The 22752-nt window shown below is 43.2% G+C and overlaps 1 protein-coding gene across 1 annotated transcript in view; it reads right to left on the reverse strand.

Moving 5' to 3' along the window:
- The window catches only part of ITPK1 (inositol-tetrakisphosphate 1-kinase), a 155819-nt gene that overhangs the window by 47271 nt on the left and 85796 nt on the right, over positions 1–22752 (reverse strand). The window contains exon 4 of the mRNA XM_086613839.1: positions 12753–12870. Within this exon, the coding sequence (XP_086469965.1) occupies positions 12753–12870 (118 nt within the window). The remainder of the gene's footprint in view (positions 1–12752; positions 12871–22752) is intronic.

Genomic DNA, 22752 nt, shown 5'->3' on the forward strand with positions numbered 1-22752 from the left:
CTCTGCACTCCCCTAAGCACTGCTGCTATCTAGGTAAACACATTTCAAGATTTAGCAGTTTAACTAACTGGCAGCCTAACAACTGATTAGAAAACTCAGTGTCAAAATTCATGATAATGGCAATAGAATGTCAGTGTAGATTTTACCTCCAAAACTCATACCAGACTCTGGGTTGCAAAGGCAGCAAAAATCAACCAAACAAAACTCCATCTGCAATCTGGCATACCTGCATGACAACCTACAACAGATCTATGCAATGCCAAAGAATTTATGGTAGAATTCATTTCCCTGCAGCAAAAGTCAAGGAAAGTGCATTAGAACTGGCTAGCTTTTTGGTGGAAGCCCCTCCCAAACTGCATCTGCATTCCTGCCAAAACTAGCAGGTTTTTTAAAAATGTTTTCTTAAATAGGAACTAAAAAACTGTCCCCCAAGAGCAATAATAGCATCAGCAAATTACACAGTACAAGAAATCAGTTGGTGTGATACACTTCTCTCCTTCTAGAAAACCAACACTAATTGCCCAATACTGAAGTAACTGCAGTTTATCTCCTAGCAAATGCTTGTGAGGATTCCCAAATCAGCAATTAGCATCTGTCCCATTGTGCTCCTCTGCCTAATATCTTATGCAAATTATACAATTTATAGCTTTAGATTTAATGTGCGGTTGCCTAACGAATGCCGCAGGGCAAAAGGAGCCTGCTGATGCAGGAATGCATCACTCAACTGCCTCACCCCTGTGAAGCAACAAACTCATTCCACAGATTTCTCCACCAAGGAAGAAGTATTTGCTCCTGCTGTGCCACGTCCCCATGAACAGGTGCACCTAGTCCGCAGCTCCTCTCTTGGCATCCAAAAGAGCAGAGTGAAGCCAGCTTTGGCCCAGAAGTCATACAGCCAGAGTAATGTGACTGTGCCCAGCTAAAACATACTAGTTTTTGTAAGGGAGCACAGCCAAACATATGCAGGTCTGGCTGCAGTGACCCATGGAGACTTTGCCCCAGTGGGGGCCCAAGACTACTCAGACTGCTTAGTTCTTACGCTAGCACAGGTAAGCACATATGTTACGGGTCTCCCTCTGTGCTGGCCCCACACAGGACAGGTATCTAGTAACATTTCAGCATGACTTTGTTAAGCTCCCTGGCTCAAGCTGTCAGAAGCTGATGTTTTTTATTCTGAAGGACAATCAACATCAGAAAGCATTGGTCTGGAAAGATCACCAGGTTGCCTACCTCAGTCCCATTGCACTCTAGCAAGAGGAAATGCTCCTAACACCAACACTGGCAGATGTTTTGTCTATCTAACCTGTTCCTAAAACTTCCAGTATAGGAGCTTCATAACTACTCCATTAGTTTGTCCCAGCACTACAGGAGCCTTGTGACCAAAAATCTATCATACTTTCCCCCTCCTCCCAGGGTTCAAGAGCCCACTCATAGGCTTCCCAAGTGCTGACTAACTCTCCAAAGGTTCCCCTGGTGAAGCATGGAAGTTTGGCTGGCATTTTAGAAATCAAGAGAGTAAGCAGGGCTATCATCAAGGCCCTGAATCTCAACAGCGGAGATTAAACATGCCTGGTTTCTGGCTCCAGGGCTCTATGTGTTGTGTTTTTCAGAAACATCAGGTAATGCAAGTCAAATTGGACTATCAGACAGACTTAAGTATCCCTGCAATTTTGGCTGAAACGAAACTGCACTGGCACTACAGATCCTAAAATCTCAGAGTCATATTAACCTATGCCTTGCCCACAATACTGCCTGTACATTAATTGTATTACATACGAACCCGGACCTAGCAGAGGATGGGGCTCAAATTCAGCGTCCCTAATACTCATCTGGATGGGTGTCTTGTCAACACTCCAGCGACTAAGTAAACCGGTGTGACAGCATAAGCTCTTGGTTTTAAGTGAAGAAATTGCTTCAGTGAAGTTAACTTTCCCACATAACCAAGATCTTAGTGGGCCTTCAAACATCAATGAAATGCAAATCAGAAACAACAAAGGCTCTTCCTGAACATTAACATCTTCCATCGCTTTCATAGTATGTTTAGTGTCCCTTGGTCAAGAGAAAGACCTCATTCAGAATATTCATATATCTTTCGCCAGTACAGACACATAGTGGGTAGATGCCTGCGAGACTGACGCTTTGTGTCTCTGCAGGATTGAGTTCACTGCTGGGTGCTCACTGGCCCTTAGAGACAGAGCAAACACCCCCATGGCGTCTTCAAGCTGATTAAGGACCTGAAGTATGAACAGTCCCTCATGTAGGAATCCTGATGCCGCATCTAAAGTTAACAGGCTCAGTAACTGCTGAGTGCTCACTTCCCTCCTTGCCCCAGCAGACACTAAAGCAGCTGCCAGCTGAACTGCAGCAAGGGGGAAAAGCTGCAGTTATTCTGATCATGGAGCAGGCTTGCTAGGGTGGGCAGGAGGGTGAGACCCGTGAAGCCCTATCTGCTCAATCATTTTCATATTTATATGGGCGATAAATTTTGCAGCCGCTCAGTCTTCCTCATGATTTTGCCAGGCAGCATGGGAGGAAATGAAACAAAAAGTTTTAGAAGTTGAAAAGTCCCAGTGTGCTAAGTAATGTCCTGTCCCAGCCAACGCTCCAGCATGATCTGGAGGACAATGTCCTTTATTTCTCTAGTAGAACAAGAGCTACTAGACAAACTTCTTCAAGCCCGTGGTGTCACGATTCTGTCCCCTCATGCACACACCCTTGCCTCACTCTACAGGGTCTTCTGTGGACTTTAACACAGCAGAAGAGAGCACTATCGAAGAAACAAGTCACATTCCAGAAATATGGCTGGATGATAACAGCTTTAACACATCAGGCTGTATTTGAAGTTCCCATCTAACATGCAGAGTGCTCATAAAAATTAATGAAAAATCCTAAGACTTCATTCACAAGACCGTAGAAGTGCCAAATCGTTACTACTCATACCAGGTTTAAAATTTATGTAGAACTAGAAAATGCTTTAAAACATTCAAGCATTCCTGCTTCCTAGGAGATGAGAAACAAACATAGGAATTATCAAGCCAAATGAGACCACAGTTCAGCTGATACTGTGTCATCTCCATTCCTGCTTGGAAGTGGATTTCAAATCAGAGGAAAGGGAATATATATTGTCCCTCAACATATCGCAAGTTACGGAGTTCAGACTTTATAAATAGAGTTTCTTTCTAACATCCACCAGTCCATATACCCCCAGCCACAATGGTTTGTAAACCTTCTAAATCTAAGTGTAAATGTCTCCTACATTCTTCAGTCCAGCTGTGATCTTAGTTGATATTTTATGGCAATTGCATGGATATTCAGTGGAACTCTACAGTGACACGGTAGGAAACAGAAAAGGGAGAACGTTTCTCCATTTATTCACATTTTGTTTGCTCAGGTTTTTTTCCACCTCTGCTAGCCCCAGGTTGATCTCACTCTCCCTTTGTGTGGCCATCTCTTGGCACCGACCAAGTCCCTTTTCCCCAGGAGTCCTTTCATTTCTCATGCATATTTTTAAATTCAGGAAAGCAGAACTGAAAACAGTCTTCTGGGGAAAGAAAGCACTTTATTTCCATAACTGTAAGCTCAGTATCTTCAATGCTATTTTTGGCCACCACAATCTTTTTGTTTGGTTCTGTTGGCATGTTCTCTTTTGACTACTGAGGCAGAGGGGGCAGAATTTTCCAGCGAGCTACCCGCTTTGACGCCGAGGTCTTTCCTGAGCAGTGAGTCAATGCAGAAGTTAACAATGCGCAAGCTGTCCATATTATTTCTTTATGGGCCCAAGAGACTGCAATAAACTGGATCTATCATCATGCTGACTCTGCTAACTTTTGGTAGATCCATCTGATATTGCTGTCTCCCATTGTTTGGAAAAAACTAAACAATTTGGACTTATCTGTAAAATTTGCCATCCTGTGTTCATCTGCCTTTTCCAGAGTTATTAATAAATGCCATGGAATGCCACTAGTATGAGATGCTTGACTTGTCACATAGAAGGCAGTTTATTTATCTGTCTTTGGCCTCTGTCTCGCACTTTCTGATGTTTTAGTTTACTTAACATCTGTCCTCTGAAGAGTGATTTTTTTTTAAAAAAAAGTTATTTCAATGTGCTGACTTGTGTCCAGCTATCCAATCTTTAGCTGACAGTTTTGAAGAACTCTAATAGGTCTTAAGGCAACCAAAGCAACTGGGCCACACAGCGCCATTTGGGACACAGACGATTTCTACTATTCAGATTATTTTAACCTGATTTAACAAGCAGTGATTCACTCTCAGTGTACAGAACTAAACGAGCTGCATGTTTCTCAAAAAACACCACAAGCTCTGAAACGTGCTCTGCGTACACCGTGCCCACCAAGCAGGGTATGACAGGATGTATAACTGCTGTAACACTACTGCTCTTTCTTCTCAGCATAGCATCTTTCCATTTTCATGAAGCTAAGTTGCATACTGCCCTGGTAAAGGAAAGCATCCTCTTCATGGACCTCTCGGGTACTGTTATCACCAGCCGACCCCATGCTACCCTGATAAAGCCTTAAGGTCCTGCTGGACTCTTCATGAGGAAAGATTAGAATCTAACAAGGGGTCTCACATGTTGGCTAGATACTTGTCTCGGGAAATGTGAGGGATGCTATTTTTCTTGTCCAGGCTAGACTACTGTAACACATCTCAAAATAAACTGCTTCTTCAGCAGCAAAAGTGACAGGAACACATCATGCCAGAACTGGAATAATGTTCTACCAGCCTTCAAGACTTAATTCTTGACCTCTGATCTTATAACAATATGAGTAGAAACATCAGGGAGAAAGCCGCTTGCTGCAAAAAGTATTCCTAGCTAAGTTTTACATTGATACTATGAGCAATTTATCTTTCATTGCCCCTTCCTTACTTTCTCTAGCAGCCAGATACTTGGAAAAGTATCTTCTGTTGTTGGATACCAGCCAAGGAAATTTATGGTCAAGAGGATCAGAATAACTTGCAACACAACTGTGCTGGTATTTAAAACATTCAGTTGATTCAGCAAAGACTTCCTCATGACAAGAAGAATCTCTGCTCCTCCTTTCCTAATTCTAGAGAGACAATAATCCTCAAGAATTAATACATGTTCTGTTCTTAAAACTCAAACTAGAGACGTCTTCGAAATGCCCCATGACAATGGAGTGCAGTCATGGCTTACATCTTTACCCCATAAAAGCAGATTAAGTCATTCTTCAGATCCACCCAAGCCCCAAACACAAAATTCATAGAAGCTCTTGATTAAATTGACGTAAACTTTTCCACATTTTCAGCTTTATCAAGTACACAAATGCTTTGAAATGATGCATGTAGATGTAAAACAAAAGTTTCCAACACTGGTGTGCCACAAATGGATAAAAGGTCCATGGAGCCCTGTTTCTTTTTAAATTCAGCTACACAAAGGAGACTGAAAGTGGGATGCAGATTCCCCATATCTTGCCACAAAAGCACACAAGATTTAAAGATTAAACCTAAGTGCATGCAAAAGTAATATCTGAACTTTACAGACAGGCTTGTTTTCAAAGCTCAGTGACCATCAAGGCTACTAAGATCAAAGATGAAGATTGATTCTTGGTTCAAGGAGTTCTGGCTGGCATACTGTAAGATAAAATGATAAAAATGTTTTCTATATTATTCTCTGGGCTTTGTGTCTGTTGGACTGCAGAGTCAGTTTGGACAATACCAAACTGCTGTATCTTAGCAGGCCAGAAGCAGCAGGCCAGCAGACCACTGCTCCTGGTTGGGAGCACCGGGACTGTGCCCATCATTCTCACAGGGGCCTCCAGCTCTCTGGTCCCTCCTACCCATGCTGGAACAGAACAGACAGCTCAAAATAATGAAAACCTGGGAAAGGAGAAGACAGGCTGGAAGGGAGAGTCTGTTCATGTTTTCTGTTTATGAAATGAGTAACTTCCAGCATTCTTACCTTAGAAAATCCTTTTTTAAACCACCTTAACAAGAGCAAGCAATGGTACAAGAGAAGAGATTCCAGGATCCCTTTGGGGCTTCCCGCTTTCTTTTCCTGCCACCTCTCTCAGGACAGGATTAGTCCTTTGGAAGCAGTTGTCTACTTTAAATTTCAAAGCCAGGGCTTGTTTATTGTGTCACCAACATGTCTCTTTGTCAAACCTCTCCTAGAGGAATGAATGAGCTTTTAGGAGAAGGATGTCAGGCGGCACCTCCTTGGGTCAAAAGTCTCAGAGTCCTTCCAGTTTGACACAGCAGGGCTGAGACCTACCACGTGCTGACAGCCAGGGCACAGAGCATCACCACCTGCCACACTGCTGCATGCTGATGCGCTTCAGACAAACTCCTTCCAGTCACAGAGAACATTAACTCCATTCCAATTACTTCCCTCCACGCTTGTATGCCAGTTTCAGACAGAAATTAAAATGCATTGAGTGAACAAGCACCACGCTCGGAGTGAGATAATGAGACATCTGTTCGCATGCGCTCTTGGTGGAAAGAGAGCGTAAAATCCACAAGAGAGGCTTTTGCATCCAAAAACTGGTGCAGTTATTTGCAGTAGCTAACATCAGCCCTCTTAACTGAGGTCCTTTACTGGTATGTTCCCACATAAACAAGTGAGCCTCAGGTGGGTGATTCAGGGGCTTTAAATTAACAACAGATTTTTCCTTGCACTTTTAATAGGAGCTTCAAATACAGATAGAGGTGCCTGAAGTTGACCTGTGTGACTATTCTTCTTTCTCCCTTCTGACCAAAACTGCTATAAAAAATAGGCCACAGATAGTAGTGGCCACAGTTTCAAAAGGTGAATGCCTAGAGCTATGTTTATAAAGCTATTTTCAGGCACTGTAACTGGGTGGCCTGATTCTGAGAAGTTCTGAGCAACGTACATGCTCCGTAACTTCCAAAACCTAAAATCAGACTACCTACTTTGGCATTGAATTCTAAGTATCTAGTTTTCTTCTCACAATAAGGCTACAATTACTGTTAAAACACCATCTATGCATATTGCTCAGCATCAGAGACTCACTACATAAAAGTGTGTGTCTGTATACTTAGAAAAGAGGTTCCTCCCTGGAAAAATGCAGCATCTAAAGTGAAGAGACGGGCAGATGAGTATCAAGTGAAGAAAGAGACACACAGGGGTGAAGCGCTGTGCCCAGGGTCATGCAGCGAGTCAGAATCAGCACCAAGCAGAAAACTCTGAGCCCCAAATCAAGTGCCTTATCCATGACATCATGCCTCTCTCCTAGTCACAAAAGATACATGCAGCTGTTCAAGAAGCATTTCCAAGACAGGCAGACAGAATTTGATAAAAAGAAATCCAGGCAAAAGAGAAGGGTGCCGTGATCTGTTCCATAATATCCCCCAAAATCAGAAAGGAGCATACACAGTGGCAACAGCATCTCATGCAACAGTAAACAATCAGACATAAATAATTTTCATCCCAGCATGTAATTGAAATATCACAGCTAAAGGGTTTTATACTGCTTAGAGTGTCCCGAGGCAATAGTTCCCATACTTAAAAAAAGGCTGTTAGGAAAGAGAGAAATCCAGGAGTCGCAGTTTGGCTCATGCAGGAGTCCTCTCTTCTAGGGGAATCCCATGAAGACTAGTTTCTGTAGGAATTTTAGATTTGGAGTTAAATTTCCAAATCTATGAACAAGAAGATTTTAAAATCATGGAAAAAAGCCAGGTGGAAGTGGTTAAAGAAATGAACTCCAGGGTCTGCAATATCTGATGTTCAAACATTATCAAAGAAACATGTAAGTCACTTGAGACACCAAAGCAAGCTGAGTGGCAGATGGGAACACTAAGTAGATCGAGCACCAAGTGAGTAGCATGTTTACCTTATTACTTGTAAGATATGTAGGGAATTTTAAAAGCTTTTAATATTAAAACTAAAAATGTAATGGAAGAAGGTTAGTTAGTGCCTAATCACAGTGATTATCGGTTACCATCTTAAGCATAATTTTAGAAGTCAGATCCTGAATTCTGAGGCTGTAGGAGCACGACTTTTCAACACAATATCAGAGAATTTAGTTATTTTTCACAAGGTTAAAGATTAAAAAAGGCTGACACAGCTCCGACCATACAATACCCTGCTAAAAATGAAATTTCTGTTAAACAGTGCTCCTAATCTTTCACCAAACATTACAGAACCTGATCTAGATCACTTTTATATCAGAAGCGATTCTTCACAGATAAATAAACAAAGCAATACAGCTGCTGAGAGAACTCAACTGCTATACCAAAAAATCCATCCAGTGATTTATTTCGAGATAGACCTGCCAGCTATGTAGGACACAAGTTCGGACTTTATTTTTTCAAGTCCTTTTAAAAAGACTCAAAAGCGAAGGTTTCAGAATGACTAGCTCTTTTAGAGCTTGCACTCAAAATAACAGAGAACAGGAAAAAGAGGAAGTCACAGCCCTGGCCAGACTACTGCTTCCAAAAAGGAATCCATTAAAATCAATGCTAAAATATCTCTTAAAGCTTTTTTTTTTTTTTAAAGAAGAGAGTTTCACTTCCTTCTAAGGGAGATATCACTATCTATACTGAAGAAAATAACCATCTCTGCAAGTCACGTCAGCAACTGCTAGTTGCATGCTAGCACACCTGGTTCAAGGTGAATCCTAGAGCAGGTTGCCCAGAGAGGTCGTGCAGTCTCCATCCGCAGAGATATACAAAACCCAACTGTACATGGACCTGGGAAACTTGCTTTAGAGTTTCCTGCTTTGTGCAGGGAGTTGGATTATATGATCTCAAGAGGTCTCTTCCAACCTCAAAGATTCTGCAAATCTGTGAACCTCATATTTCCACATGGACTAAGTGGTTACAGTGTCAGTCTAGGACATGCAAAGTCCAGGTTCAGCCCCATGCTTCCCCCTACACTGCATGTACACCTCTTGCCTAGGTACTAGTTCTCCACCTCAGCTCCTTTAGTGGCCACAGACTGAGACAAGGAGTGTGCCACAAAGCATCTTTCCAACCCATTCTCATGGGGCTGGATCAAAGTACTTATCACTTAGACACCTGACTAAATAAAGAACAAGCTACAGGACTTTCAGAAAGCCTGATGATGTCCAGATGCTCAGTTTATATACTTCAAATAAGGATTCCCTTTTTCAGGAGGCTTGGAGAATTCACTGTCAAAGAGCAGGCAAGGCACGAACTTGGACATTTGAAAGATAATTACATTTAAAATCAAGCTGTTTAGAGAACATGGGGCCCTGCTGCTCCAGAACACAGTCACCTCAGCAACATCTGCCATTTTTCAAAGACACAGACAACACAGAGGGAGGAGGATTCAGCACTGTACAAACTGGAGTCAGCAAAGCATGTGCTCATCCTCCCTTTAACCCAACTGGTGCCAATCTTTAGTTACACAGTTCCTGTAAGGTCTAGAGGGTTGAAATGACATGTAAACTGAAGATCACAAAGACTATACTTCATTTATAGTTACTTTAAAACATAATTCAAATAGAGACAGTGATCACCTGAATTCAAAACTAGAGTGCAAGTGAACACTGAATTTTCTTTTGAAAGACTTTTTAAGCAAATTTCTCCTTACACACATACTCAACCCTCCAGAGTTTATGGCATTCCTTTGGAAGAGATAATCCCTTGCACTGAACTTAACCATCACATTGATTTTGTATCCTGTGCTAAACTGGGCTCTCTAGTTACAACTAAAGATCAGGACACTCCTCTTGGTAGTGACTTCCATTTTCAAATTCCAAAACAAAACCAATGTGGCTCTTAAGACCTCATGCTATTCACAGATGTATTACTTCTTGCTTGAGTTTTCTAAGTGCTTATGGCCTTGGGATATGACACAACGGCTGAAAAGTAGAAAATACAATTTAGCAGGTGAAAACAAGAAGGGGAAAAAAAAACCCAACATGCTGTCTAAAGGGATGTAACTTTTTTGGTCTCCTAAATTTCTCAATGCAGACCATTACGTGTGGGAATACAGAGGCTGATCTACTTAGGCCAGAGCGAGAAGTTAGCCAATTACTCAGCTCTCCTGAGATTTCCCCTGCTAAACACAAAGTTGGTTCAAGGTCTCTGTCATAATATTTCTGATGATGAGACAAAAATAAGATGAGATTGGGGGGGGGCATTGGGGGGGACACAGAGACAGGGAAAATATGGTCACCTAACACTGCAGCAGTCAGTGAGAACAGGTGAAGCTTTTCATTACCTCATTCCCGAACTTTTGCAAGAGCTGCTCTTTAAAATGTTGGTTTTAACAGAATACAAACCTACTTTTTTCTTTTTCCTCCTTAAGCATTTATTCCTTTTTCTCATCAGTTTAACTAGAGGGGGCTGAAATATGCACAAGACAAAGTACTTGCAAGAACCAGATGATCTCCCAAACATGTTGTTCTCATAGAAATAACAATAATAATGACAGCAATTTCAAAAAAAAAAAAACACCCTACTAAATCTCTCCATTGGTACAACAAAATCCCAACCATTTCCTCAGACCACATGTTTCCCTCAGCACCTCTCTCCCACTGACAAACAGCAATAACCACTCCAAAACAAAATCCTTTTGAACTAATTGAACATTTTATCCTCAAGATATTCCAAAAGACACGGGAGAGTCCTGCGAACTAGTAGTCCTATTTTCACACAGGCACTGCCACTGGGGTCAGGCAGGTCATATGCAAACAGTATGTCTATAAATCCACAATTATAAAAATACAAATTTCTAAGCTTCTTATCTGCCCAAGATATCTTATCAAGATAACGATAACATGATCACAACAGTAATTCCAATAATGCCTCATTAGAACACAGTTCAGCAACGCAATTTCCTCCAAGTGTAATCATCTAACGTAGGAAAGTTACTTCAAGAGCTACTCTAGATTTGAACTCAAAAGCTAATAAATGTTTCAAGAGTATGACAGTAACAGAAGTAGAAATGGAATGAAAGATTAACTTAACCCAACAGTTACAACGGTTAAAACGATAAGATGCTAGAATTATTCAGGTTGAAAAGGCATGACTTCTAAACGTGGGAATGCAACTCAAACGATGCCAATTAAAGGCAACAGTTTATGCCAGGTAACTAGACAACACCAGAAGTGCATCTATGTTCCTCCTAGCAATTAACTTGTGCAATAGGTTTCCAGTGCTTCTCAAAGATCTTAGCTCTATTTACAATTTAATTTATTTCAGTCCTTTCCAAAATCAATTTTTCTTCTTCCATAAATCTCCCTTAAATTCAGGCCTCAGGATTCTTATGACAACTTGCTAAGTTTGTACAGTGTGATAGTTTGATGTGGGGGGGGGGTGTTCTGGTGGCAGGGGAGGGGATTTGCTCCCTGTGCCACCAGACCTGAGTCCCATCCCCCCCCGGGGGAGGTTGAGCCAAGGCGGCGCCTCTGCGAATTGGCCTATTTAAGTTGGGACAAAGGGGCGGGAAAGGGCTTTTTGCTCAGGAGCGAGGAGAGAGCAGGAGGGCGCTGCCCTCGCTCCCGGCTCCCGGCCGAGCGGCCACTCGGGCCCGGGCCGGCGCCATGTGCTCAAGATGGCGCCGGGGGAGCCGCATGGGGGACTCGGTAAGCGCCCCACTCCCGGGGTGCCCACCGGGCCGAGCTTCCCCAGAGAGGATTAATATCTAAGAGAAGACAACCACAACGACGGGGTCAGCAAAGATGGAGCAGGAGGAGGTGTACTGGAGCTGAGGCTTCCCTTGCAAATCGGTGTGAGATGGCAGGCGGCCCCCCTGCAGCCAGGGTGTACTCGGCGGAGCAGCGACCCACTCGTGGCCTGTGGAGAAACCCACGTCGGGAAGGAGATGCCTGAGCCCAGGAGAGGTCGTGGAGCAGGGGATGCGCGACCAGGTACTGTTGATAATGGGGCATGGAATGCACGACGAGGTCGTGGAGGCATCTGGAGACCGTGGGACGACCCACGCCGACGCGAGTGGCAGCAGCTCCCTAAGAGGCCGAGACTGGTAAAGCCCGAACTGGTGCGATCCATGGGGAGGATTGCAATCCTGCGGGCAGGACTTACTTTGGAAAAGTTTGGGGACTTTTTCTTTGTGAGTAGGGGATCCACCGAAGCAAGGGAAAAATGGTGTAAAGACTCCTCCTCCTTTAAGAAAGGAGCGGCAGTGAACAACATGGATGAACTGACCTGTACTCCCCCATTCCCTGTCTCCCTGCGCCGCTGGGGGGAAGACAGAGCCAGGAACGAAAGGAAAATAGGGGGTGGGGAGGTGTTGTTTTTAAGATCGGGCCTTGTTTTCTCTTTCTCCTCTCAAGTAACCGGTTTCGTTCCCTTTTGTCTTTTGTTTAGTAACTGTTAATAAATTGTTTTGTTTTATTAAGAAAGCCTGAGTCATGTTTTGCCCGAGACCATGTTTGGTGGGTGCTCCCTCTCGGTTCTTGTCTCGACCCTCAGTCCAAAAACCACGACATACAGTCATTTCAGTTTACCAGCACACACACACAAAAGAATGTTTTCCAGAAGATTTCTGGGAGTGCTCACTGTACTAAATACGCTCCTCATTAAATCTGCATCGTATTTTTAACCAGATGCAAACCTCCCATGTGTACACGGAAAAAGAAGGGCACAGGATTCCAGAGGGCAATCCTGTGACACAGGAATGCTTCAGTGTTTGTGCTCCCATGGAGAAACAGAACGCGAGGGGCCCAAAACCACTACTTCAAACTTCACAACCAGCCTCCAGAAGCCAGCTGCATCCTTCTCTAGTCACAATAAAAGCCTTCAGGGAGAGCAGGTGTTTGGCCTACCTTGCATGTATGCCTCTATTTGCCGAATTAGCTCATAAGACTTGGATCGGTCCAGAAGTGTACGAATAGCCGGAAGAGGGTCCAGGATAATGGTTTCTGGATGAGCATCAATATACTCCTGAAAAACAAATATGGAGGGGAGAAAAAAAAAAAAAAAAGCATTAGGTTGGCTGAAGAGTGTGGAAAAGTAGTAAGATGGGGAAGAGAATAGACAATGTTAAAAACCTCAACATCCAGCTTCTCTTCTAGGGGAGGTAAAAAGACATTGGCAATGCAGGAAGTCACCAGACAGTCCAGACATTTGAAACAAACACAAACGTGACAGCTAGCTGTTTAGGATGGTAAATTTCTTCTGCGGATTCAGCAGCAGCAGTGAGACTTCTACTGCAACCACATCAACTCAGAAGGGAGCCAGTGGCAATGTGCCACAGTAACAGCTGTGAGCAGGGCTGAGAAAAGCAGTTAGGAGAAGAAAGATGACCCACTGCTATCTTGGGGTCAGCCTAGCATTGAATCACTGCACGTGAGCATGGCAACTGTTTGAACCAAGCTCAGAACTACATCTGCGTTCTTTAATGTTGTTATTATTGCTGTCCTCTAGCTGGGCTGAAGACAGCATTAAGAGCTGGACGATAAGGGCTGGAGTTTTTTGTGGCAGAGCTGAAGAGATTGCTGTTCACTGTGTCTTCTTGGAGTTTTGAAAGCATCTTACTACTTCTCTAAGCCTATATTCTCCTCTCCTGACTGCAAGAACAAAGCAAAGTTGATGTTCTCATGGATCTTCATCCTGGGAACTCAATTCCCTATTCCCTAAGGTCATGACTGTACTACTGCATCTTGGCCATGGACACAGACACAGCTGCCAGGTATTGCTCTTGCAAACCCAACAAAACTTCCCTTCTCGTTCTTAGAACAGAAGCTGAGTACCTTCATCATTAACCCAACCTGGCTCCATAAAGCCAACAGGACAAACAAGCATCCATCTTACCCTATCCAAAATCAGATAAACAGTTCCAAACTTAGCATCTGCCTTTGATTTACTCAACTTCCCAAAGTCATTACATTTCCACTCATTTCTTTAAATCCATTCATACAAATGCATGGTAAACACTCCTGCAAGTAATGGACTTCCATGAAGTCCTACTTCCTTAAGTTTGATACTTCAGTGAACAAAACATAGTCCAAAAGATACTTAGGAGTATGATGAAGTGGCTTCAGGAGATGCACTTTGCTAGATACTGAGCTGGAGAGAAAAGAATGGCATCATCTGTTCTTAACAAGTGATTTTGCTCCAGACACTTCCTCCCCCTACTTCTCCTAGCGCTGGCAAACTGTTGCCTTCTGCTGACTACATAGTCTGATCTGGTGGCTGACTAAAAGGGGATTATTCTTTTGAGGCTAAGAGGATCCAGCATTGCGGTTTAATGAACCCACTGCATCACCCACAGCTCACAAGTAGCTTTCCTTCACGGGGCATGAGGCACCCTTCAGTGGCAATACATGTGTCTGATGTATTTAATAATCCCTGTAGAACACAAAAAGTGAATCCCCCAGAGATATACTCAACCTTGCTGCCCCTTGGGAAAAATAAGGGACAGAGCCTTTTGCACAGTTGGTCATCAAGATGGTCAGATCCAGCTGTTGACTCACGCTTGCAGCGTAGCCTGGATAAAAAGCCTCTTCAGCTCACCGGAGCAGAAGCTGGGTTCATTTCAAGTCATTAATACCCAGAACATATAGGGAACAGTTTTTGTAAGTCTCCTGCCCCCAGTACTTCCAGAGTCTCAAGCAGAGCAGTCACCTTTCAAATACAGAGAGATTTTTATTTTTTTTTAAGAGAGTAACTTGTTATCTAATGCATCTTAAGCACCTACGCGTGTTTATGCATACATGTCCTTTTACGCAGCAGCTACAAGGCACCTTGTGGAGCTAGGATGATCCAGTGATTAGGGCGCTAGCTTAAACTTGCTGATTATGAAACAGTACTTGAGTATCTCAACATATCTAACGCATAGGACAGCTCTTCTAGCCCCTCTATGCCTCAGCTTAAAAGTAGGAACCGATCACAGTGCGCACCTTCATGAGCATACCAAGAGGATGGGCACATTACAGACAGCCAATACCCTGGTGGGGCAGTGAGTAAGTACACACGGTAACCAGGCTGAACAAGCCACAGCTCCAGAACTTGACCTCAACAGAGATCCAACAGCAAACGTGCTGTGGCATTTCTGATGCATGTACTAGCTCTTCCTTTCACACTGTGGTGACCACCTCTCTGCCTCAACCAGTCTCTGGTTCCACCTTGAATTCACCTCCCCATACTTCCATCCTGGCCCAGGCCCTACTCTGCACATACTAATCCTTCCCCTCACACATGTATTCATCCTGCCTGTGAACTCCATCCCCTTCACCCTCCTCCAGGGAGGGAATGATTTTTCCCTCTCCCAGCTCCTTGTGCACCTTCCTAAATCCTCCTGATGCTCACCTTGGCATTGTGGACTATCCTCTCTTTCCTGGGTTAGGTGTGTTCCACTTATTATTTTGGCTCATGTTACTCTAAGTACTTCCAGAGGGAGCCTTGCTCTTTTAATGCTTTCTGTAAGGAACAGCAGTGGTGACAATAGGGTTGAATGTTTATGGGTGAGAATCAGGGGGGAATGTCAACAGGGCAGACTGTTGGGCAATGGTGAGATTCTGCTGTAGACCACCCAACCAGGATGAAGAGGCTGACGAAACATTCTGTAAGCAGCTGGGAGAAGTCTCACAATCACTAGCCCTTGTTCTTGTAGGGGACTTCAACTTCCCAGGTAACTGCTGGAAATACAATAGAGCAGAGAGGAAACAGTCCAGGAGGTTCCTGGAGTGTGTGGAAGATAACTTCCAGACGCAGCTCATGAGGGAGCAAACTAGGGAAGATGCCCTGCTGGGCCCGTTGTTCGTGAACAGAGAAAGACTCGCGGGTGATGTGATGGCCGGAGGCTGCTTTGGGCACAGCAATCACAAAATTATTTTTCGGTACCTAGAGATGAGTTTTCAGTACCTGGAGAATTAAGGAGAGCGGTCAGCAGAACTGCTGCCTTGGACTTCCGGAGGGCAGACTTTGGGCTGTTTAGGAGACTAGTTGACAGAGTCCCTTGGGAGGCAGTCCTGAAGGGCAAAGGAGTCCAAGAAGACTGGACATTCTTCAAGAAAGAGATCTTTAAGGCACAGGAGCAGGCCATCCCCATGTGCTGAAAGATGGGCTAGCAGGGAAGAAGACTGGCCCAGCTGAACAGAGAGCTTTGGCTGGAACTCAGGAAAAAAAGGGACAGTTTGTGACCTTTGGAAAAAGGGGCAGGCAACTCAGGAAGACTACAAAGATGTCGTGAAGTTACGCAGGGAGAAAATTAGAAGGGCCAAGGCCCAACTAGAAATTAATCTGGCTACTGCTATAAAAGACAATAAAAAATGTTTCTATAAATACATTAGCAACAAAAGGAGGGCAATCTCCATCATTTTTTGAATGCGGGGGCAAACATAGTGACAAAGGATGAGAAAAAGGCTGAGGTACTTAGTACCTTCTTTGCCTCAGTCTTTAATAGTAAGACCAATTGTTCTCCAGGTACCCAGTCCTCTGAGCTGGAAGAGAGGGATGAGGAGCAGAATAAAGCCCCCATAACCCAAGGCGAAATGGTTAGCAACCTGTAACACCACTTAGACATACGCAAGTCTATGGGGCCAGATGGGATCTACCCAAGGGCACTTAGGGAGCTGGCAGAAATGCTCACCAAGCTTCTTTCCATCATTTATCAGCAGTCCTGGCTAACCAGGGAGGTCCCAGTTGATTGGACATCAGCAAACATAACACCCATCTACAAGAAGGGCCAGAGGAGGATCCAGGGAACTACAGGCCTGTCAGTCCAAATTCAGTGCTGGGGAAGGTTATGGAGCAGATCATCTTGAGTGCCATCAAGAGGCACGTACAGGACAACCAGGTGATCAGGCCCAGTCAGCACAAGTTTACGAAAGGCAGGTCCTGCTTGACTAACCTGATCTCTGACAAGGTGACCCACTTAGTGCTTGAGAGAAAGGCTGTAGATGTTGTCTACCTAGACTTTAGTAAAGCCTTTGACACCATTTCCCACAGCATTCTCCTGGAGAAACTGGCTGCTCAAGGCTTGGATAGGTGTATGCTTTACTGGGTAAAAAAGTGGCTGGATGGCCGAGCCCAAAGAGTTGTGGTAAATGGAGTTAAAAACAGTTGGCAGCCAGACAAGTGGTGTTCCCCAGGGCTCAGTACTGGGGCCAGTTCTGTTTAATATCTTTATCAACAATCTGGATGATGGGACTGAGTGCACCCCCAGTAAGTTTGCAGATGACACCAAGTTGGGTGGGAGTGTTGATCTGCTTGAGGGTAGAAAGGCTCTACAAAGAGATCTGGACAGGCTGGATCGATGGGCCGAGGCCAACCGTATGAGGTTCAACATGGCTAAGTGCTGGGTCCTGCTTTTGGGTCACAACAACCCCATGAAATGCTACAGGCTTGGGGAAGAATAGCTAGAAGGCTGCCCAGTGGAAAAGGACTTGGGAGTATTGGTCGATACCCAGCTGAACATGAGCCAGCAGTGTGGCCAAGAAGGCCAATAGCTTCCTGGCTTGTATCAGAAATAGTGTGGCCAGCAGGACTAGGGAAGTGATCATCCCCCTGTACTCAGCACTAGTGAGGTCACACCTTGAACACTGTGTTCAGTTTTGGGCTCCTCACTACAAGAAAGACATTGAGGCACTGGAGTGTGTCCAAAGAAGAGCAACGAAGCTGGTGAAGGCTCTAGAGCACAATTCTAAGTGTAAGGTGACAGCCCTTTCACACACACAGAGGAATCTGAACATGAGCTTTCTCTATAAAACAAGGAAATTTCTCAGCATCAAACCTATTTCAGGTACTACCCTCCAGCTCTTCTCCATTTGCAGGCTTAGGTACTCGAACAGCCAGAGGGCACAGGAATGGTAAAACTAGACTGTCAGCAGGGCAGTGAAGATCTGCATCATCTGAGTAAAGAAAAGGACTGGGACCTGAAGTAAGTGTCTCCTAGAGCTAATCTGCAGATGGGCTATAGATTTCTCATTTTAGCTTAATCCAGAAATGGCCTCTCCTTCGAAGCAAAAGAGTCTGTCAATGCAGAACAAGGTCAATGTATTTCTATAGGGCATCTCTATTTGAACACAGATAGTGATTAACTGCCAAAGCTGTTTAGTCCTTGCAACTGCATCTCTTCTCAGGTATTGCGTGTTGCAAAGCATTAACTCTGCATTCAGAAACAGAACCATCAAGTTGCACCAGGATCCCCAAAGCAAATCACCCAGCCTCCCCTTGGGCATGTACGCTGCCAACACTTTCCCAGTCTCCCACACCATACACCAGTACATGACCAGCACATGCAAAAGAAAAAGTTCCAGTATCTATGCATAGAAAACTACTTAAATAAATACTTTAAGAATGCAAACCTTAACACCAATTCCCCACAACAGGAAATTACAATAAGAAAAATCAATTTTGTTAGCTTCATAGGAACAATTATGGTAGCAGATGTGAAACCTTCCATAAACTTCGTTTCTTTAGTAGGAACTGCAGCACACTCAGGCATCACATTGTACTGAATATATAACTGTGAAGATCACTTAACAGATGGGAGAACTCTTGATGTAGCCTAAGTAGCAGCACTCTGCCCATGGCACAGAAAGGTTCCACTACCAGAAATACAGATCTGGATGAACACGAAGGGTTTATGTCTAAGAATTTTGATAGCAGATGAGCTACATTCATAGATATGAACTTGAAAATGAAGCAGTTGCAGAAGGAAAAGAGAAACGCTAAAGCCAAGAGATAGCTTTCAGTACAACACAACCTTTCAACTTTGAATGTTCAGATCTTCTCTAGTCATTCCAAAACAACTCTGTGCTCTTCTTTAGTGGATTTACCAAAGGCTGGTATCCAACAGCAGACTCCAATAACCCAGGCAACAATCTGGAGGATATTTAAGCTTCCCAACAATATTTTAAAAGGCCTCTGTCCTTGGGCTGCAGTTCAGCTTGACCCAGACAACGTCTATGTATTTTCCTCTTTCTAATCTTTGACAAAATAAAAGCAAACAAGAAGAAACAAGGACTTTTAGCAGATCCTCCTTTGTTTGTATTCAATGCTTGGCGTTCAGTCATGCTCTGTACCAGCCCTGTTACTGGCAGAAGGCCAGCAATGAAACATGAAATCAAAGAGACACCAAGTATTTCATGTTCTCTATTAAATACCTCTGGATATAACCCAGAGATTAAAAAAAAACAACCCAACACTTTTCTTGAGAAGCCTGTGTATAGATGAGAATAGAGCTGTTTGTCATTTTAACCCAAAAAGGTAACTAAAGATTTTTATTTTTCTTTAATATTTTAACAGAGAGTTGATACAGTATCTACTGCAAATATTAGGTCACTAAATGATAAGAGACTCACTGACTCACAGACTTGATTTTATTACTAAGTAATAAAACTTCTTTAATCTCTTGTTTAATATTAAACAAAAGTTCCATATTAAAAAAATAAATGTTAGCAAATGAAACAGTAACAACATTTGAATTCGTGTTTTCTCACATACAGAAACATGAAGATGACTGCTTGTAACAACAAACCAACGTTTCCCAAGGGGGAAACAAAAGTAAAGACAGACACAAGCTTGTCTAAAGAGTTTGCATCAGATTCAGTCTTAAAAATTCCTTTTTGTTGTCTTGGGCTCTGACAGTCTCTTTTCACGGACATCTCCTTCCAAAAGGAAAGGTGTAGGCAAGTTGGATCTTGAACAAATTCATCTCAAAATTGTTTGTCTCCAAATCTAAAAGAGATTCCTGCAGTGGTTGAGAGGGATGCAGGAGGCAGCAAGGGGAAGTGGGGACAGATCTCTGTTACGTTTCTATTCACTGTACATCTCAAAGCAACTTTCTGAGTACTCAGCTTCCCTGTTTTGCCTTCAAAAATCCACCACTTTTTCACCTTGTAAATACCTACCCGCAGGAAGCTATCCTACCATTGAGCACTTGAATTACAAATTTTAAGTTAATTTTGCTTGCTTATGAGGCTCTTCTGACAAACGTAAGACAGAATTATTTTTCAAACAGGAAAAACACTGGTATTGGCCTGTGATTTCAGGTGCAAATAGACCATTTCAAGTTTGTGTCTCACCCTGTCCCCCCAATATGAAAAAAATTATTAAGGTTTGATAGTTTCCTTTGATTTTTCACTTGCCTTTTCTCAGCTGAGCACATGAAAAGAAATTTGAAATGTATAAGTATTTTCGGAGTACAAAGCCGAAAACCAGGAACAAAATGGTCTAGTATCTTAAAAAAGAAAAAAAAAAAGCAGCATTAAAAATCCACTGGCATAATCTCCATGAGTAGGTGCCCAAATTACCTTCTTGCAGCTGAGGCTTCTCAAGAAATCAATCAGTGAAGCAAGAACAATGCACTTCTGTCTCCTTCCAAGCAAAAGCAATCCCCCAACTCCTTCTCTTCCAAAATCTCTCTCTAATTTTCCTTCCTCCCAGTCCCAAACCCTTTTAAGGAAGCTTCAGAACCAAGAATAGAAGAGCCCTTCCTGGACAACTTTAGAGTGGGAGAGTCAACAGCTGGAGGGCAGGGGGGGGGAGGAAACCAAAATTTTCATCAGCCTGATAGCAGAAGCCTAGGCATAAAACCTGCTTCTGATCTATCTTTTTAAGAAGGCTAATGCAAAGAGAACCTGTTCAGGAAAAGCCCTGAAAGACAAATTAATAATCCTATTGATTTTCTATCACTTGAGCCATCATTTTGAATGGAACAGACTAGTCCAAAGCTGCAATGAATGAAGCTACTCAAGCCCCTGTACAGCTATGTCAGGCAGCTGCTCAGAGAGTATTTTGCACTAATCAGAGCATAACAAAGATTTCCCAGTCAATGTCTTACACAAGCCAAAACATACTCACTTTTCAAAGTCATAAACTTTGTCTAGAAGGCAGGAACTGAGGTAGTTTGGTTCTCCTTCTTACTGAGAAGACAGGAATTGGAGACCAGCAAGTGAAAGGGACCCTTGGAGACTATGCCTCTTCCCACCTGACTTCTCTCCATGTTCCTCTGGTCAAGAAGGAACCACCAAGGACTGCAACAATTTTTTACTAGACAACAAATAAACTATGTTCAATTAATTCAGCCCAGTGTTACAGTGGGTAGGAAGGAGGACTAATCATCATCTCTACAAATAATTATCATTCCCAAAATAAGGATCTAAGCGTTTTATGAAGCCAATGGAAAGATTTCTCTACTTTGCACTTTATGCACTACCCTAGGTGCTGCAAGCAGTCTTCATTTCAGCTTTGGATGAGATCTCTAGGCACTCATCACTGATCTTCAATGCAGTGGAGAACAGTTTGCACCCACCAAAACTCTCCTGAGAAACTGCAGTCCAGACCACATCCAACTGGCATGAAGACTGCAGAAAGCTCAGCCCTAAAGGTCTTCTGCAGCTAAACAGCCCACTAGCAACAGGCAACTCCTCCTTGCCGTTTTCAGAGTCTCCTGTAATGGTTATTTTTTACAAGGCAAGTGAGAACCGTCATTAAACAGCAAGAAAAAAAGGCATGCTAGGAGACTTCCTAGTCTAATAGTGCTCCCCACCAGACCGCACAACGGTTCACCACAGACTCCAGAGCGCAGCCACGCAGACTCATGCAAATGAAACCAGTTTCCTCCTCAGCTCTTGCAGATGAGATGGTCAAGGCCTCTACAATACAGCTCTGAAAAAAAGTTATTTTTACAAAGGTCATAAATGTAGCCTGGCAGATCGTTCCTTCTCCTGTGGTCAAGGATTCCTTGCTCTCTGCTTCCTGGAAGACTGCTTTATCAAGCCAACAGTAAGACTTGTGACCAGGTATTGTCTTGCTGTTACGTTTATATTCAACAGCAGGAAAGTTAGCAAAATGAATTTTGCACGGTTTGGTCTGGTTAAGATCATCAGAACTTAATGAAAAATAAGGCAGCCACATTATTTCCACTTGTGTGCAGGTGACAGAAATACCACAGTGCTTATGCAACATCACGCACACATAAGTAGCTCTCTTGCAAGGTAGCCACTTTACATTTTCTAAGCTGCTCATTGATTTTAGTTTAAGCTAAACAACAACCTCACACCACACACTTCATACAAATGGATTCTTACAATTTATTTATTCTTATTATTTATTACATACTTCGTTTCTAATAGTTTTCAATATTTTTAAAATAATACAGGACAGATGGAGACAGGCAGCAATTTCCTGCCAGTTTCTGCCCTGTATACAAAACTACGTGAGAGTAAATCCTTTGGCATGTAATTCAATGCTGATAGATCTCTCCTCTGCTCCACTGGTTCCTGGGTACATGTTTTACTACAACAAAAGTTTCCTGCATGTCAGTGATGTGGCACAACTGAGTCATGTGCAGAACCAGAAGCCCAAGGCCTTGTTTCATTGGGGAGAGAGTATCACTCAGAAGCCTGCTCACAGGAGTCCCTGTGCTCTATCTCATTTACTAGAAAAAGATCCTCTCCCGGTCTAGCAAGCACTGTGAGAGGATCTTTTTCTAATGAATGAGTTTTGAAGATACTGAGAGATCATAATTCCACACCTACAGTCAGAAATATGTGTAGTGCAGTGATGGAAACCTACATTCTAGGTCAACTATGTGATTGTGGACAATTTATCCGCTGGGCTATGCTAAAGAACACTGTCTGTAAAGACTGATCATCAGACACCAGTGCGACTATTGTAACTTGGTCTGTACATCACACGTCATCATAGCTACTACAAATTCATACCAGAGCTCCAAACAGAAACAAATAAACATGAAGTCCTTATGACAGCTGTTCTGAGTTGATCTAAAGGGTTTCTCATATTAATCTCAAAAGGCAGTCAATACCGTTTCCTTCAATTCACAGCTCACAAAACAAAAACTTCGGGATTCAAATG

This window comes from Tauraco erythrolophus, chromosome 6, assembly GCF_009769465.1.
Source record: "Tauraco erythrolophus isolate bTauEry1 chromosome 6, bTauEry1.pri, whole genome shotgun sequence".
Classification (NCBI taxonomy): Eukaryota; Metazoa; Chordata; class Aves; order Musophagiformes; family Musophagidae; genus Tauraco; species Tauraco erythrolophus.